Source organism: Corvus kubaryi, unplaced genomic scaffold (assembly GCF_017639235.1).
Source record: "Corvus kubaryi isolate FWS band 111438036 unplaced genomic scaffold, C.kubaryi_AGA036_p1.0 split3-73, whole genome shotgun sequence".
NCBI lineage: Eukaryota > Metazoa > Chordata > Aves > Passeriformes > Corvidae > Corvus > Corvus kubaryi.
Window position 1 is genome coordinate 25,817,923 of NW_024582091.1, and position 20,248 is coordinate 25,838,170.

A 20,248-nucleotide genomic window follows, 5' to 3' on the forward strand; every position below is an offset into this window, starting at 1 on the left:
GGAGTTTTGCCCAGCTGCAAGACAAGGCTAACAACCACGTCCCTGCAAACTGGTCCATAACACACAGAACATTTAATGTTCCCCCTTCAGAAATCTCATTCTGACTTTCAAGACTTATTTCCCTCTACTATACAATCCTTTCTTCCAGGAATGAGATCACAGGGTAAGAGAGCTCTTGCACTCTCTCTCATGCTTCCCTTCTCAACAGGCTTTTGACTTGAAGGAGTTATTCCAGGGAAGAGAAACACAAAAACTGTGCAAAACATGCACTGTGCTGCTAGACAGCACTTAAAAAGTCATCTCTCATCAACCATGATTTTAACTGCGGCTTCTCCTCAAGACACACTGATGGTAAAGTGTTTTTTTTTTTTTTAAAAACAAAACAACCCTAAAGCCAATTAGCCACAAGCTCCCAATTCTGTGTTTGTATTTTTTTTTAAACTAAGGTCACGATAAGATTTCAGCTGTTTTTTTTTTTCTCAGTAGATATGCATATAGATATCATTTAATGATAGTTTCTCGTTAGATCAGGTACAGAATATTTACCACAGATTAAATACTTGAAATCCAAGGATCTCTCAGATATACCAGTGAAAAGCAGGCTTCATTGAAAAAGCAACACCCAGGAACACTTAAAATGAACCATTTATTAAATCAAACTGTTATTTTAACAGTTACATAAGTTACACAGCATGTTTAAGTCAAAAGATTTCACAAGGAAAAAAAAAACTTTAAACTTCTATTATGCAGGCAAAAATAGTACCACACAATATGTACCTGGGAGGGAAGAAGGGAAGGGGAATCTCTAAACATTCAAATAAGGCCATAATTATTTAAAAACAACAATAAAACAATAATAACCCCCCCGAAGATCCATTTGCTTTTCAGTGTGTTCAGTGCTGCTAACTATATGTACTTTTAGTGTACAGGTGTAATCGAGGCAGTGATATTTTGACAGCTAGGTTTAATGTTTTAAAACACTATCAGAAGTAGAATAAGGCTCATTAGTACATACAGCTGCCCTTGGAATGTCAATCTCAGTTGCCTTCATCAACTTAAAATTCACAAAGTGCACAGTTAAGATATGCCAAAAAATTGAAACTGCTACTCTACCAACAGCTGCCCATGCTTAATACTTAGTGGTCTATTGGAACAAAGTATGTTCTTTCAAAAGAGATGTGTAAGAAAAGCCACTGTAAAACATTTAGTTTTGAAGATGCACTAGGAGCTCTTTGTAAACTGAAAAGTAGAAAAACATGGATTAATTATGTTAAGAAAAGAATACAAAAAACACTAGAAATGACCATCAAACTTTCAAAGAACAAGCACCACAATGGACATTAGCATTCGATTTTGCAGTGTACAGCAATGTAATAATTTTACTCTAGCCAATCTACTTCATCAAATTCTGAATCATCTTCTGAATCACTGTATTCCACAGCAATGCGACGGGACAGGATAGTGGCAACATCATTCTCAATGCGCTCGTGTTTAGCTTCTTGTTCCCGCTGCTCTTCAACTTTGCGGAGCTGAATACCTGGAGAACATCAGACCACAAACACGTCACTCTCCTCCTTCCCCACTGTAAATGTATCTAGCCCACGATTCACGAAATGCTTCGCAAGCAAAAGTGAAGACAGAGGATGCTGTCCTGCTCAGGTAGAAATATTTTTGTCAAGTTTTTAAAGAGAGGAATGTCAGAACTGCAGTGGCAGACTAGATCATGAGTCCTTCTACTGTAACATCCTGGTTCTAATTTCCCATTAAAAATACATTTTTAGTACCACCGTGAGTGATTAAAAGCCATTTTGCTATTTGCATTTCCAGACATTTTCCATACTCGCTATTCATGATTTTAATGGAAGTTTATAGCTATTTGAGTATCCTAACAAGACAGGACCTCTTGTAACCCTGTTTTTTATCACATAATAATCTGGTTTGGGATAAAGTATTACTTGGAGATCAAATACAAAGGAGAAATAACACATACCAAAGGTATGAAAAAGTTAAATCCAGCAACTTAGTTAAAAACATGACAGAGATTATATATTTTGGTTTTATACTCACGATATCCCAGACTGACACAGACTAAGAATGACCTACATCTTGTACTTAATATTCTTCGCTGTCAGCTGACAGACAACCCAAGCACAGGACCTTAGGTACAATTTAAGCTGTGGTAACTCGAGCCTTTGTTTCTTGGGCATGACTTGGTCAAAAGTGTTTTCAGCAATCACCTAGATTATACCAGCAGGCTCTACTTCCTTATTTGTGCTGACATTCTCTATGCATGTTCATGCACCTCTCTTGTACTCAACTCTTGTCAACATTTCTTTAGACTCAATGATGTTATCAATTCATGTGCACGTAGATGTGCAAAAATATTTTGAATTATTGCTATAGCCTATCTGCTGATATCACAGTACCATACAAATTCTGTGCTGTGCTGCTGTGCAGGGGAAGAGTAGAAGAACGTAGGACTTGAAACATTTGAGAGAGCTTCACTACTGAAAGATACCCCACCATCAAACAGCAGCGTGCACAGCGCAGGGGGGATTTTCCTGGCCATGGGCACAATAAGCTGAAAGGTACAGCCTGCACACAGCTCCTTGTGAGATCATCAGGAGAACACTGTCCTGCAGCTCTGCCCTTCCCTTGCACTCTGCCATGGGCACCTTGCAATGCAAAGGGTGCTCCACTACTGCGCTGAGATGTGCCCAGATCAGGTACTTTACAGCTTGAAGTCTTCAGCAATGATTTCTGGACGTCACTTATATCTTGTTGTAATACAGTGAGAGATAATCAAAATACCAATGCCAATTGATCTGTTTTGCTTTTATCTAATAGACTGTGAAAACCAATGTTTTTGTTTTCTACACAATCTGTAGATTATCAGAAATAGCTACATTTGCAGGTAAATAGAAGTGGAAAGATAATCTCCACAGATCATCTACAAACACATGTACTTTCTTCTGTAATCTAACTTCCACAGAGAACCAGTTTTGCCATCCAAACTAAACACCTGATAAGTGCAATTACAAATTGAAAAAAACCTGTCTACTTGGCAATGCATACACTGTAGAGGATAGAAAACAGAAGCAGACTTAAGATGCATTCCTCTAACTTCTTACACATGTGAAATATTCCCTCTCTCAAAGGTCACGTGTGTTTAGCAGGTTTCTGAGATTATTCTTTTTGCTGCTTAATAGCCAATGTTACCTTTCCGTATTGCTTCCAGCAGAACACTTCTAGCATCACTGATGACAGGAAGAGTTGAAGGATGGCGTTTGGGCTCCGGAGCAGGAATCACTTGGGATGGTGGAGATGGAGGCATTATGGGTGCATGAGGGCCGGGGACAATGGTTGTGGGAGGAGGGTGCAGAACAGGAGCAGGGTGAGAAAGGTTTGCAACTGTGACAGGGGAGGAGGGTCGAATGCCAGGAGGTGGCAGGGGAGGAGGTGGGGGTGGTGGAGGAAGTCCCTGTACTTCAGCTTGTGGAGGAACTGGGTGAACAGGTACAGCTTCGCACACCTGGGCGGCTCTAGTGACAGGGGGAGAGGGTTGTGCTAGGGGAGGAGCAACTGGAGGTGGAGCTGGATGAAGAACTCCAGGAGCTATCTGGAGAGGAGCTGGTGGAGGTGGCACAGCTGGGGCCTGCAGAGCAGCTGTGGGAGGGGGTGGTGGGGGTGGGACTGGGGGTGGAGGGGTGGAAGTCATTGCAGCTCTTAATGATGAAGTCGACAAAGCAGACGGAAGAGGTGGTGGTGGTGGTGGAGGAGGAGTGGGGCTCACAAACACTGGTGTTCTGCCTGTTGCTGGTGACTGAGGACGATTTTCTACCAAGCCAGGAGTAGAACTGCAATATCCAATAACAGAACAAAGTTATTAGAGCTAGAGAGTGGAAAAAATAGTAATAGATTCACTTCTGCAACTTAAGAACATTGAAACCTGGGCATTAAAATCATTATGTACTATGATGATTTCAGGGTGTTTGTTCACACCTCATAAACAAGGAAATCTAATTTTCAGTATGGAGCATGGATCAGGTTTCCAATTTTTCTGCTCAAATTCAGCTACTAACCAAATTTATGTTCTTATACAATGTACCTGCATCTTTATCAAAGGCTTCCTATACTAGTATAATTCTTCCCTGTTGTCCCTAAGTAAATCCAAATTATTTTTCTGAAGTAAGGGAAGTAGCAGTTGATTAGCTGCTTTGATTCACAGAACTTTAAAACCAAAACAAAACAATGCAAACAATGAGGGCAAGTTAATTTGAAACACGTATTTCAGGTGTGATGACAAAATGAGTGAGACTAATATCAAAGGCCATCAATACTATGTACAGAGAGGTGTAGTTATATGCTAGATACTCATTATAGGGCAATGAATAGGTGAATTGAAGAAAATAAGAGAGAAGAGTAAACTTATTTTCCTGAAAGACCACTAGAGGATTTCTTTAGCCGTTGTGGAAAATTAATCTAAAGAGTTAGGCATTTTTGCATATGATCCCCTAAGCAGTAAAAAAATCACTCTTTTCGAGAGACTAACATCTTGCTGATGTAACAACCCCATCCGAATTAACTGTCCTCTACTCTAAGTTGTATATACCAAACCATAAAGGAAGACTTTTGGTATAAAAAAATAGGGGAGTGACAACAAAATTTTCACCTCTAGAAAACATTCTATGTATGTATCCACTTCTGAAAACGTACAAAGAAATAGAAAATAAAAACATTTGGGAGAGGGAAGCACTTGCAATTTAGCAAATGCGATGAATACGTAGTTTTGACAACTGTCTTACTGTGATAAATTCTTCCTTTCATGTGGGCTGAAACACAGCTCAGTTGTACTAATTTCCAAAACTCCAAAGCTACATCCTGAAATTCCAACATACTTCAGAGAATCATTTTCCATACAGTTACTTGTCTTGCCATTTAACTCAGAAGGCAGCATGATTGCAGTATTAATGGCAAGGTGAGGTGGGTCTTCACCAGAGCACTCTACGGGATTTAGATGCCTGCCTTCCTGACCAGTTCCTGGCAGCCCTGTTCCTGCAGGCACGCTGGGGCTTTAGGCTGCCACAGCCCCTGGGATGCCTGTACTGCCTGGGCAGCATGGAAATAATGCTAACAGCTATTGGTGGGGTGGTAGCAAACCACCCCAACAGATCTGCACGTGGCTTTTCTGGCTCGTACCTAACACAGGGAGGCACAGGTTTCACTTCGGCGGCTCCGTGCATCGGAGGCGGCGGCGGCGGCTCATGGGGCCTGACCAGCACGCGCTCCTCGGCTCTGTTCAGGAGCTCAGACATCTGGCTATAGGGTAATGCAGAGAGGGAATACGATCCATCGATGTGGTCCACGTATGCTTGAGATCTGTAGAAAAACAGGGAGAAAAGATCCAACTTCGCCTTTAGTAGGAGTAAGTATTAGTGCCCTCAGCTACTGTTCTATGCTTCAGTCTGACTTCTGAATACAAGTATCTTCTCTTCACTAGTGCTGCATATTAAACAGTGTGGCTTTTCAGTAATTTATCCCACTTTCCCTGTTACTACTTCTAGCAGCTCAAGGGTTTGATTTTGACAGGTATATCTGATAGTTTCTACAGTATGTGTGTGACCTTAGTGTTTATTAGTCACATTATTTTGAGTTAAGTAAACACAGCAATAAAATCAGAACTACTCTTTTATATCATTCATGAAACATCCATCGATGTTAGAATGGTAGAATTTACAACTGAATAATTTAGCTGAATTTCTGTCAGAGGATCTTTATTCCAATATATACAGAGAACTTGCTACTTTAATAGACAGACACAGGACTCAATAAATATCTATTATTGAGTACTAGCACTAAATAAAGATGATTCAACTTACTTGTTCATGACAACTTTAGACACACCTCAAGGACCTGATCAGTTAGTAAATTTTAATTAACTATTCAATACAGATTTTTATTTTTAAAAAACTGTATTAAATTCAGAGCAAAAGTGTTTGTAGAACACTTCCCAACAAGTAAAGCAACACTACATTTCCACATACTGCCACCACTGTAGTATCTAAACCTATTAAATTTGTCAGGGGTGAAAATCTTTGTTTATTCCAAAGCATGGTGCTGTTCTGTATCTGAACAATGTGCTCTGCACATGCAGTGCTCCCAAGCGCTTCAGCATTACTAATAATTGCATTACTAGTACTGAGATAATCAAGGTTTAGGCCAGGGTCCTGGATATAAAAGGATACCTGCAACAAGCACGTCTAAAGCGGAACCCAACGTACAACACAACAAAAGGACAGCAGGAAAGCAGATGTTTCTGCCAATGACTTGATACAGCAGTTTACAGAGGTACTACAAAGCTGTTCCTAGAAAAATGCTAATCACCATAACTTAACTTGTACCCCACTGAGTGAAATGCACTGAGAGCATTTTCACATTCTGAATTGAGCTAAGTTTTCCATAAGCAGGTTTTTCTATTTTTCAGGCAGCAAACACTCTCTCCTACAGCTGTCATAATTACTCACCATCACTACTGAGCTTGTTTGAAGGCCTTACAAAGCTAAACAAAATACTCTCTTATGGTGTGTTTTTGACCACACAAAGACAGGGGGAAAAAATTAACTATTTTTTGGAAAGACAATGAATGCTTTTTAATTAAAAAAAACCCCAACAAAACAAAACACCTAAAACCCACAAACCAAAAATATACCCCCAAATGTCCTAACATTACTTGTCAGCCCTCTTTGCTTTCAGATGTTTCTTGGCTGGTTAAATGCACTTGATCTTGCACAAAGACCAGAAGCATAAGCACAGCAGGTCTTTACCGTGTGAAATGCTACTTTTAGCCACCAGCAAACACGTGCTGTGAAATGAGAATTCAACAGGTTGGATTTTGTAATAGGCTATAACCAGAAATGTCAATCAAATCAGGGATTTGTTCAAGAGTAAAGAGAAGCTCAGCATTCTCATCTGAGTTCCAAGTGGACGTTCATTCACATCACACACATCATATAGTCTTGGCAGTGTTTGCTTAAGAAAAATCAAGAGGCTGGAATAATAGGGATTTTGTAGGTCAGGACTGGAATGTAGTGGCACACCTGGGTGTGAGCTTGCAGCAGTGACACTACACCTTCATCAAGCTGTAGAGGACAACAACATCCTTAAGGATACAATAAGGATACAATGAGGATACATGCTACCCTTAAAAATAGCAACATAGTAACTACTCCTTCAAGGACACACTAAGTATTTTAAAACTGAGTTTTGATTAAGCTAAATCAGTGATTTCCAGTGCATTTCAAGAGGAGCAGTAGCCTCTTGTCATCGACCATTTCTCATGCGTGTTCACTACGCAGTACAAATACACTCAATAAAGGATAGAAAAAACATAAAGGAACCTTGATTCAAAATGCGAAGCTGGGCCATTAGCAACTTCAATGTGCTTATGTAAGAGGTTAGCATCATCTTCTGCGAGCTCTGGACCTTGGGCTAACTTCTGCCACTCTCTCCGTCTGTCATGAGGCGCCCTTGGCACTTTCTCTGGTTCATGAGGGCGATCTAGATTTTTCTGCTGTAGGAGAGTTGTGCAAACAAAACTGACAGCTGAGACAGTGATTTTAATTAGTTGCATGTAAACATCAGCCACAAAATTATGAAAAACAATCCCATTTCAAATGCAAGAAAAATTTACTTTCAGGCGAAACATAATATGTAAACCAGAAAGACTTGTAAGAGCCAGAAACTTAAGTCTAGTGGATAAGTAGCTGAATAGTACAGAGAAAAGTAGCTGTTTAAGTAGCTTTTTATTCTAAGTCTGAAATCAAATTATGAATCTGACACTCATATTTACTCTCTCTACTATGTATGAAATATACAGAATAATGGTCAAACAAAAAAAGCATTACCTTTTGCAAAAGTGCTTGTTTAATTTTAAGAACATACAAGCAAAGTTTTATATTCCTACTAATTTCTTTCTAGTTTAACTATATCTATTAGAATGTCATTCAAGCTTTTCCACCTGTAAGATTGTCAAAATTTTGTCTTACAAATAAGTGTTCAAGTTAAATTCTTTATTCCTGCTGTATTCCTCCTTTCCAAGTCATTGCTAGAATACTCAAAAATTTTGGCAAATCTGATGTCGGTTACATTAAGACAGCATGAAAGCTTTAGGTCCTTCTATATCATTTAACTACTACTATTATTATTATTTAATTGTTAAAGTTGATGGAACTGAATGAATACAAGTAGTTTTAGTTGAATAAAGATGACTCTGTCAAGTTTGGATTGCTATTAAAGTAGCATATTTGCAAACCCTTTCTAGGAAAAAACAAGGAGAAGCTATATAGAGTTAACATATGTACCTTCTGCTTCCTCTTTTCTTTCCTTTTGTCCTCGGTGTCCTGCAACATTTTTTCCTTCCACAGATCAAAGAAATATGAAGGATTGGTATAGAACTTCAAACCCTCTTTTCCATCATCCCTGAAATACAGTGACACAAACAGGGCATACTATTTATTTGACAAGACATGAATCCAAACATTAAGACAAAGGAAGGGCATATTAAGGAACACAGGGTATCTCAGACTCTGAAATGTTTTACTGAGGAACATAAAAGAGATGATCATTGACCTCCTGCATCATCAGTTTTTACTGTCTTTCCTGGCATTCAAGGTCCTAATTTTAGAAAGATAACTTTAACACAAGCTCCAGACAAAAAAAGGAGTGTCATAAATCAGAGAACTCCCACTCCAATAACTCCAATCTTGCTGTTAAAACATTGAGCAAATTTGTGTGGCTGCTCATGTTCAGCTACTGATTCAAACTGACTCTGGGACAGCAAACATTTCAATTCATTTCCATTGAAGATCCTTCTTTCTACACACTTACCTGTTTAATTTCTTCATATTCAAGTACATTATATGGTTTAATAAATACAGATAATAAAAATTACTTTTTCCTACCATTTTACACGGAGTTAAAATTTCAGTACAATGGAGTAAAGTTTTAATGCTTATAATGTCTTCTGCTGCTTTTATTCCTCCAGCACCTTCACAGCTTTCTAGTCTGGCTCCTTAAATATTCAAGAGCTACTCAACGTGAGCAAGGTGCCTGGATATATCCTCTCTATTACATAAAATAAGCTAGAAATTGTTCTTGATTAATTTTATTTTACTAACCTGTAAGGGGTGAGAATGTTAAGTGGAGGAGGCTGTTCACAAATGTCATAAGTTTCTTGCAAAGGAATTGGCAGAGTTTTGCGGTCAAACAGCTGTTGGTCTTGAATTGTGGAACTCCGGAAAGCTTTTCTCATTGTAATGTCCTGCAGTGACACTGAAAGGGAATATTGCCATTTTAAAAACCTCACCGAATAAATTTTATTTGGATTAATCTGGAATTACCTAATGTTGGTTAAAATATAAAGCACCACTGCTTGCATCTTAGGCATTCTACAGCAAATACAGATTCATCTAGCACTATTGCCATGGCAAGATATTGTCAGACTATGTGAAAATCATGTCTGTAATGTTCTAGCACATTATCCTCTATTTAACTTCACAGGAAATTTTTCTCACCTAGATAGATATCAGAACTCTGTCTGTCCTAAGTAGTTCAACAAATTGCTTACTGTAGCTGTAAAATATCATTCAGTAGTTCAGAAGTACCTAATAACATCTACCAGCTCCACTACACAATCCTTTTGCTACTAAAATCTACTCTCTGTCTTGAGGTATAGATTTTACCTTTATGGCATGAGCAAGCCAAACTTTGCATTCCTTGCATGTAGGCAGCAGTTCCACTGAAGGCCCACTGACATGCCAAACCAGCAAATCGCTTAAGCTTATGCTACTGAGATCAATGGGCTTGGATGGGAGGTGATTCTATGTTCCAACACATGAAACTAGTCAAATGCTTTTTAATCTGTTTAATCAACATGAGCCTTCTCTGTCTAATTTAGAGCCACCTTGACTTTTAAGCACAGTAGTTAGGAATAATCAATTACCTTTATGTAAGATCCAAAGGAAAACAATACTACATGAACACAACACATTAAACAGTGATTTCAACTATTTTTACCCACTCCTGGTAAAGCCTCCATATCTTTCTCGATTTCCAAAGAGTTTTTTCTATTTCATTAAAATTTAGATAAAGATTAATGGAAAAGTGACCACAACTGATAAGCTTTGCACTTTTAATTCTGGAAACAGTATACTTATTTAGTCTCATATTTCTCTCCCTCCCTGATCTTCAGTTACTGCACCTGTGAAGTCCAGGTGTCTCTCAAGGCTATCTCTGCAACCAGCATTAGACTTCCATTAGATAAAGCAGCAAATTTTTTCATTAGTTTGGGCTCTTTTCCTAAAATCACAAACAATACTGAAACCAGTCTTCAGACATAGTAGCAAAGAGAGTATTCTCAGCACATGCATTTTATCTATAAATAATTACGTTTATTTTATAGAAACAGGTTGATAGTAATGCCCCTTTATGCAAGATGAGAGGACAACTCTACTCGTGTCCCCCTATCACTAGGGCCTTTGGCAACAATTTGAAGAAAAACCTGTTTAAGCTGAAAACTGTATTTTCACTTGGGTTCCTGTAACACGTACAAGTGTACACATACACATGTACATACACCAAGCTGGATTTCTACTGTGTGATCACAAAGGGGTGGAAGGCGGGATTTTTTCCAGAAGGCTTGCAGTTCCTGGAATGTTCTGTCTTCTTACCTAAGCATATTGGCAACATCCTTTGTGAGGCTAAAGATGGGATTTATTTGATTTTCAGCTTGGCTTTTGAAGTTTATTACACTTGGCAAGGTTGTGTTCTCCTGGAGAAGTTTCCTTCTTTTTACCCTTAGGTTCTAATTCATCACAGTGTCTTTTATTCTTTTTAATACCTTTAATTAGCTCCTCAGAAGCCTTTTTAAGTATGTGAATGAAGTATTATAATGTCTGAATGTCAGCTAGGAGTCTCAATTTCTGTAGATATTTTTGCAGTCATAAATAACCCTATATATTTTGTACCTGTCACGAAGTACAGCTGGCAAAAGTTCAGAATAACTGAGGTTTACCTCATCTAAAAACTTAAGTCTTAGATCTTTTTATACTTCAGCTGCTTTTCCTTTGGATTGTTGGTTATACAAATAACACCCAATGTTCAGAGTTGCTTGGCAATCCTGCAAGATTTCTGTCTGTCATTTTTTTGAGACATTTCCAACAAAAGTAAAACTTAGTATACTTCTCTTTGAACCTGGGTACATTCTGAAGACAATGAACTAAGTCAATTTATTCTAATAAATAAATACAGTACTTTGGTTTAATATTAAAATGCTCACAGAGTATGTGACACCATATTATTGACACTGTTCTATAAACTTATTAGCATTCCATCTCTTCAATGAGCAAACACAGCCAGTCTAATTCATAACTTCCCTTTTCTTGCTTAAAACTCCACTTTTTGTACACATATATAGGGGGATAACACACCTGAGGAAAATCAATCAATCAATCCCCAGCAATAAGTGTAATTGTTTTCTCTCTAAACCTGAGATACACAGCAGAGGTCTTCATGGAAAAACATACACTGTAGAATTTCAAGCAGCATTTCCTATGCTGATATCCAGTAAGAGGCACTCCCTGAAAAGCACACCATTATTCCAAACAACAACATTAGGACTCAGGAAACGAAGGGATGTGGCACACAAAATACAGAGAACCATGCCATGGATATAACTCGCCTACACAGAGGATCAGGTAAATCCCACATCACACAGCCAGCGTAATCCTGGGCTGTGCACGGCTTGGCTTACAAAGCCACTTGTTCAGCTTGCCAGCTGGCCAAGAGACAAAAGCCCTGCGTGGTTTACAGCCTCAGTGGGGGGAACACGTGAAAACCTGGCTGGTCCCACAGCCACTTGGCTTTGGCTGATTGACAAACTGGCACAGCAAGGGGACAGGTCAGACAAATTGGATGTATGAAGTCAGGTGTGAGAAGAGACGAGTGGCTGAAGGAGGAGTTGAAACAGCTGCAGGCATTTGACTTGATGCTGTTAAATTTATGCTTTCAGTTGCTTAATTCCTAACTAACACCAGAATGTTTTGTATAGCCCAAGATCCTAAATTTTATATAGATATATTTTTCTGAAAGTCCACCAACTACACCACTTGTGTTCACTGCAATTAACAAAAAATGGGGTCTTAAATAATTTCCTTAAATGTTGAGATATTCACAAGTTAATTTGAAGATTTGTTCAACAACCTAAACAAATGCCTGTTTGTCTTTATTGTGTCTGTTGCTTGGATTGTATGAAAAGATGTATTATATTAGCCAATCTAACCCTCTGCACACAACAGTATTTTCCACAGAAGTAAAAATTGTCTGTCAGAAAGCTAAACAGCCAACCTTTTGTACATTTGGTTTTGAAAAAGAGGTGCCAGTCCATTTTTACTTGTAATCAACAACAAACTGGGGGGGGGAAGGGTATTTAAATTGCCCCTGATGAGATACAATAACTGTGTTTCTTTTGAGGTGAAGTACAAATTAAATAAAAGCACATCTGTAATCTGCATACTAAACAATGTTTTATCTCTTGGCAAGTGTCTCATTAAACTGCAATCCCCAATTTGTATTAAAAGTCAGGTATAGAGCACACCAGTGTACTGACAGAAAGTAGCTACTTTTAACTTTTCAAATACATTAAATACTACATTGTACTTCATCAGAAGAGAAAAAAGTTATTAGATTTATTTTTATTCTTTCACACTCATTCAAATACACAATTTATGATTAAGTTCTAGGCCAAAAAATACCATTCTCCTAAAGACAGTAAATAAATACACCACATATATTCCTTTCAAAAGCTCACTCTCTTAACACTTTCTGCAGAATTTCATCCTGACAACTTTCAAGACTGGAAACTCTTGAATGCCACAACTGTGACCTCCTGTAGAACTAAATGACATGGAGAAATTTTATACAAATCAATGGCCTCAGCTGCCCACAATTCCCTTTTCCTGTTCAAAATCTCACCCAGCAATTTGAAAAGTGCAGAGAGGAAAGAACGACACTCACGAATAAATAACTTAGTCGTAAATTTCCCATTAAAGGTAATTAACTGGTAGGGAGTCGTGCTGTTGAAAATTCTCTTAAGGTAAAGATTTGTGTGACTCAGTTCCTCGAGACACTGCAATTTTAGAGTCTGATTTCTACCTTATTTATTTTATATTTGTAATGATTATCCACTTAAACAATTACCAGATGCACACACATTAGGTTTCTCAGCCATCAGCATACTCTGACTGTGGGTTTGATAGTTGCTAAGGAGAGAGATTACTTCTGTAGATCAGATATTACTCTCTTTTGGGCTTGTCCCCCACACAAGAAATAGAAATTTTCTGAAAGCTCAAGAACTCTTTGGAATGTATGTAGCTTAACTACTATGGGTAAACAAAAAGAAGATGTAAATGTTAGAGCAATCATTTTAAGAGGACTCAGAAGCTGCTTTAAATGAAGCGTGTAGAACCAGGAAGCCCCATTAAGATGTGAATTACCCAACGGCATCAAGCACTGAATCTGCTGGTGAGTCTCAACAAAACCACCACATTGTTTAGAAAACGGTATTTTGTCCAGATCCCTCTTTTTATACAGAAAATATGCAATATCATGGTCTTACCATGGAACTATTAAGCCTTGGACACACTAATTTAAAACTGATTTACTTACTAAATAACCCATAAATTTAATCAAGGGCCTAAGAAAATTGGAGAAGAAACCTGGAGAGCAGTTGGAGCCCAGCCTACCCGCTCAGAATCTTGAGAGGGAGACGCACTCAAATCCAACTTTCTTTAAGTAGAAATGTGCAAGAAAAAGTGACCTACTATATAATTTAACAGCCTTTATTTGCCTTTGAAGGTAAAATTTCTAAAGAATGAAATGACAAAAGAGTTATTCACCGCTTAACATAGTACATGCGGAGACCATAACTCAATTTTCACGTGCTCTCTGTTCTTAATTTTGATTACATTTATACACTTTTATACTCAGGAAAATCCTCTTCAGAGGCTAGAGACAGCGAGTGGCCCCTTAAACTGGGATTTACTACCCCTTCCTTCTAAGTCTCACAAGGGGCTGACTATCCAGACTTTAAAGTTGACCAAGTTTCCCATTTTCAGAAGTATACAGACCACAATTATCTGTCATGATTTTTACATTTCTCCCCACCAAATGCCACCTTTTTTTCCCCACAGCAAAACATCAAATCTCTTTTTGGCATTAGTTCAGCCAAACTTCTGAACTACAATTGTTTTAATGACAGGGCAATATTTGTAGAATGTTTAGAAAAACAATAAGCACATGTATTCAAAGCCAGAAGTCCACTGAAACAAATCCACAACACTGTTTGATTCCTTTCCTGAAGTGTGCCAGGCTGCTCACCCACAGCACTTCTGTCATTAGGTTTATTTAAGTTGCTTGTTGTAACAGATATGCTGTAGAAATCAAGAATTTGATGCACTGCCTTTGAGATCCTCTCTGGTTTGAGATTTAAATATAATTAGGCAGCACACATTGAAAGATCCACTAAATTAATACCAAAATATTCTGATAAACTTTGAGTTTATGAATTTTCATTCTGCCCTGATGTTATTTATTTCTGAGTGATACAAAACTATTTTCCAATACCTCATGACAGTGTACATCAGCGCTGTACCATGTATCAGCATTTCAAAAAAGAACCACATAAGTGCTAAAATGAATATTCTTTTCAAAACTGTCAGATTTCTGTAAGTATGACATTATTCACTTTAGCAGTACTTCACACTTAAAAGGCACAGTTAAATTCACAAAAATGTGATCAATTAAGAAAAATATTATTTTACTTATACAATTTGCATATATATGGACAGTTAGTAATGTTACCTATAAAGTAAATACTGAAGGTAAAAATGGTTGCAGAGAAACTATACTCAGGATTTATTTTCTCACCTATGAGGACACCTTATATTGCAGGGCTAGTGATGCTGTCAACCTTAGTTCAGCATTATAGCAAGAATGTGTTTTCTCAGTCCTAAAAGGACCCCAGGTATTATTACTCTTGGATACGTATGGGCTTGTTTCCCATACAATTGAAATAAAGTTGAGTTTACTGATGGAAAGCAGAGGATTTCTTTTTGTCTGCATACAAGTTGGGTATCTTCTGAGGGGAAAAACCCACATGCATATGAAAAGAATAAAGTATTTTTTTAAATCTATTAAAATATGAAATTAATAACACTGAGAAATCAAGAATTTGAAAATGTGTAATAATTCAAACCAAACCAAGTTCATAGCAACTCTTCTATGACAGAAAAATTGTGCACAAGGATTATGGCTCTTAAAGATACAATCTTAACCTTGGCTTTATTCTTTCACAGAGATACTGTAATAATTCAAAATGAGAAAACACACAGACTGTTCAAACAATTTCATTACTCTGACTCTATCAGAAACATCTTGTCAAGTATCTGCATCTTGTTTAGTGAAGCTGACTTGGGCTGTTTTCGTTCATGCCACTTAGCTTTAAATGAATCTTAATTTCTTTCTCTTGTGTAATAGCATGGGCCCAAAGGAACCCATTAAATCTTCTATTACTGCCTCCTGGCAAAGAGCAGATGAGACTCATTTCACAAGTACATCCCATTTTACTCATGCTGTTAGCTGAGTAAAGTACTGAAAGTTGCTTAATTCTTGAATAGAGGGTTAAAAAAGATAAATTCAAATATTCTCCCCTGCCCTCCCCTTCATGCATTAACATCCTTCAGCATTTCTAGTCCACACTAGGACTAAACTATTTGTGATCAATTTCTAAAGTCAAGCCCAAAACAGTATACTGAAGGAAAAAAGTTTCCCAACCCCTAACTTTTAAGTAATATCAAATGTCTTCCCATCTCCTTTGTCCTCATGTGGTGACTCATTCCAGGCAGACGCCTGTGAATAAGGAGCACTGGGTACAGCTCAGGGACTGGATATTCTTAGGTTAAAAAAAGCAGTCATTTAACAGCTCCTGACACTGAGGACTGCACGTGTTCCTCTGAAGTACTAGCAGCCACTGCTATTCTATGGTGTGAGACACAAATTCAGGGGACCAGGTTCGAGTCACACTGAGCCATGCTGGACTTCATTGGGTAGACCTATTCCCAGCCCTGTTTCTTTTAACTGCAGTGTCTGTACCTTTCTTTAGCTATACAGTTTAGCAAACACTACAGCATGCACAGTTCTGTGAAAATGTGTTGGTATGGTGCATTGGGAACTACACACTACTTAAAAATACTTCTAGCAATTCTCTAATATCAAAGACTTATGGATTTTTGGTCCTGAAACCCAGAGCCAAACTTGTCAAAGGCCTTTTACACAGGATAATACAATTTTCCATCTTGCTATCCTGTAACATCCCTGGATGCTTTAACTCAATGGCTTAAAATGGTCTCTCCATTTTCTGGAAATGTGAATGATTAACATACTAGATATGATGTATCAACATATATGTCCCTCTGATTTAAACCAAAACTAGGCTGTCAAGAGTAAATGAGGAAATGCCATTAACAGTGGAGTGTTACAGTTCTTACAAGATTACAACTGCTGACAATTTATTATGGTACATGAAAAGGACTTTTTATCACTATCCAATCATAGGAAAAATGCCCTGGTTTGGGCAGGGAGAGATTTCATTTTTTCCTAGTATCTGGTATAGTGCTGCATTTGGGATTCAGGATGAGAATAATACTGATAACACACTGATGTTTTAGTTGTTGCTGAGCAGTGGTCAAGGACTCTCAGCTTCCAACCCCACCTTATCAGCGAGCAGGATGGGGAGGGAGGGAGGGGCACAAGAACCTGGGAAGAGACACAGCCAGGACAGGTGACCCAAACTGGCCAAAGAGACTTTCCACACCATATGGTGTCATGCTCAGTATATAAACCCAGGGGAAAAGGTGTCTGGGGGATGGGCTGCTGCTCAGGAACTGGCTGGGCATCAGTCAGCAGGTGGTGAGCAACTGCATTGTGCGTCACTTGTTCTGTATATTCTAATATGATTGATGTTTTCCCTTCCTTTTCTGTCCTATTAAACTGTCTTTATCTCAACCCACATATTTTACCTTCCCCCCCCCCCCCCAATTATCTCCCTCCTCCCACTGTGGAGCAGGGGTAAGCAAGGGGATGTGTAGTGTTTAACTGCCTGCCAGGTTAAACCACAACAACTGGAAAAAGTGGTGTATGGGTGTGATTTATGCTCAGTTATCAAGAGACTTGGAAAATCCCATTAATGTAAGAATTCCCCTAGGCAAGTCATGATTTTGTGGAAAATCTGCTACTAGCTGTGAACAGCTGTCTTTCAAAACCTTTTCTAAAATTAATATCACGCGAAATACAGAATCAAAACTTCCCTTAGCTTAAATTTGCTACTAGTGAAATTTTGACATCTATAACCAAAGACAGCCTGAAGACCACGCTCCTGGTTTGACACTTCATTTTTTCTGTGTACACAATTACTGTCCCACAATGTAATAATACACAATTATTATATCTAGACATTCAGAACTGAAACAGCCTTCTATAGTTTAAAATTGGATACCACAAGCAATCTGAAGTTATTTTTCATGATGGGATGTTGCTCTACTTTCTAGGTCTTAAGCACATAGTTTAGAACACCCTAAAATGTTTGGGGTTACAAGATTTTTCACAGTTCCACCTGCAACCAACAGATATTGAGGAAAGCAAAAGAGCTTCATGGCATTTACACATTAGGTGGTCAATGTTTCTGTACTCATCACAAAGCCTAGGCACCTTTTAAAATTCCATACAGATTTTGTCTTATGGGCATGAGCTGGTGACTTTTGAGAGTACTTGTTTTCTCAGTGCTAACCAATATTTATAATACTTAAAGCTATTTAGGAAGAATCCAAGAGGTTATACAGCATCAACAAATGAAGCTATACAACTATAACATCATACAGAAAGTAAGATGGTACAAGTTAAATGCAAAAATCCTACTTGAACAAATGTTTACATTCCATGAGAATTAGTAGAAAGGTTTAAAAAGGTGTATAGACTTATCTCCAAGCGTTCACATAACATTACATAGTATTATTAATATTCCTAATACATAACACTACGGAAGTGACAGATACTCCTGTAGCCATTTTTAAGTAAATTCATTAGTAAGAGTATCATTCAGTAACCATGAAAACGCTGAGTTCAGAAAGCTGCTCAAGGCTACAAAAGAAACCTGTAGCAGAAATAGAAATGGACCTTTCGTATGATGCTTTGCTCTGTGTTCTTATAAATATGATTTAAACTATTAAAGTATTATTTCCATTTCACCTGTCAGTGCTGTCTGAGTGACAAAATAAGAAATCCTCCATGCAGGAGGTAACTTACATTCCTCTTCCTTTGGATCGAGTTGTGTAACACTGACAGATAAGCGATCTACACGTTCTTGTAAGGAGTTGACTCTAAATGAGAAACTGTGTGCTTCATTGAAAAGTTCACCAAATATATCTTCAGCATATTTACCTGAAACATGGGAAAAAAAATAAAATTCAAGCATACCACAAAACAGGCAAATTATTTCTTACTATTTTAATTAAGTAATTCTAAGATGCGTGAGTACCACTCGTAACAACCTATACTTACTGAGTCCGTTAAGAATCCTTAAGAAAAGCAAGTTGAAGTTAAATACTTAATATGCAACTTAATTTATCAGAAATTAAATTATTTAATACATTACAGGACAGATATTCAGCTGCTATAAAATTATTTCACTATGCTGATACGCATGGAACTGGACTGCACAGTTTCTTGGATATGTCTAAAAGGACAACTTCCAGCATCTGAAGCTGCTCCTGTCTGAGCGGTAACTTATCTTTAAATTTACCTCAACACTTTTCTCAAAATGAAGCATAGCTTCCACTCCTGCTGTACAGAGGACTTTACAAAAAAGGAAGATCAGATATTCACATCAAGGTGAATTAGAACAAGCCTATTCAAAAATACACACTAAAATAATAAATTCTTCTTCGAAGGATCAAAATTCTAGTAACTGACCCGTTTACACTGAAGTAAAAAACCCCCAACCAACCAACAAAACTCCTTTGTTCTCATCAGTGTACATCATACGTTTTGCACAAAAGAGCAGGGCATTCAAATATTATGAGAAAAGGATCAGTAATGAGTTTTTCTTCTACAGAGTACTCCACATACTGCTTCTAATGCTCTCAAAACTCCATTTGAGTAGTCTGCCAATGTCACTGAAAAAACCCCACCAGACTACCCAGCAAAATGTGTAGCCACACTTCTGAAATACAATGTGATAGCTTTCAAAACCTTCAATGATCCTGTGCATATGTAATTCATGTACTGTTTGTGCTCTTACGTTGGTTTTGGAAGTATAAATCTCATAAATTTCTAACTACCTGCTTTGCACTCAAGTTGTGACAGGTATAAAAGGAAAGGATAGCTGTGGAAATTCTGCCTTTGGTGAGCAGTACATCTGGAAGTATACATAAAAACGAGGACATTTTTATATAAACACATCAAAAGAACAAAAATTAAATCCCTGCAGGTACTGTGGAAACTACTTAAAGATGCTGTGTAGTACGCACAAGGCCAGCACATGCCATTTATTAAGACTTAGGCAACTGCAATAGAAAAGCAGCATGACTATAAATAACGGAATATAAGAGGAAATCAGAAGAAATGTGCAGAATAAGAAAACAGAAGAGGAACAACTAGCAAACTAACAATAAATATTCCTTCAAAGACATGAGGAATAAGAAAGCCTGCCAGGGAGTCTGCAGAGCTGACTGGCAATGAAAATATAAAGGAATACAGAGAAGACAAGACCCCTGTGGACAAGCTAATTTAACACTTTCTACTGGTGTTCAGTGAAGGGAACTGGAGAGACCCTAATGCGAGAACTCACTGTGGGAGGCTCAAAGAAACTGAAGGAACTATATAAAAATTACAAAACTAAATCAACAAAATGATCAGCAAATATTAGGAACAATTGTAAATCTCCTTACACACACTGAAACACACTACAGTAAGGTTCAAAAATTTTTTCATGGAACATCTTGAGAACTACAGACCCATAAGCCTGACATCCATACAAATTGGTATAGGTCATTATGAAGAACTGAATTAGCAGACATCTGGATGACTCGTGACAGAAGAGGCAACACAGCTTTTGTAAAGTGAAATCTCTGAATGGTTT

At 37.9% G+C, this 20,248-nt stretch overlaps 1 protein-coding gene across 6 annotated transcripts in view; it reads right to left on the minus strand.

Moving 5' to 3' along the window:
• Positions 1–627: 627 nt before the first annotated feature.
• The window catches only part of WASF1 (WASP family member 1), an 89,710-nt gene continuing 70,089 nt past the window's right edge, over positions 628–20,248 (minus strand). For 5 of the 6 annotated variants that reach the window (XM_042017276.1, XM_042017274.1, XM_042017273.1 and 2 more), the window contains exons 3-9: positions 18,415–18,549; positions 9,177–9,330; positions 8,361–8,478; positions 7,398–7,570; positions 5,200–5,379; positions 3,220–3,857; positions 628–1,537 (exon numbers count right to left, since the gene is read on the minus strand). In XM_042017276.1, the coding sequence (XP_041873210.1) occupies positions 1,380–1,537; positions 3,220–3,857; positions 5,200–5,379; positions 7,398–7,570; positions 8,361–8,478; positions 9,177–9,330; positions 18,415–18,549 (1,556 nt within the window). In that variant the 3' untranslated portion in view covers positions 628–1,379. The remainder of the gene's footprint in view (positions 1,538–3,219; positions 3,858–5,199; positions 5,380–7,397; positions 7,571–8,360; positions 8,479–9,176; positions 9,331–18,414; positions 18,550–20,248) is intronic. The other variant, XM_042017275.1, reaches the window with a different exon arrangement.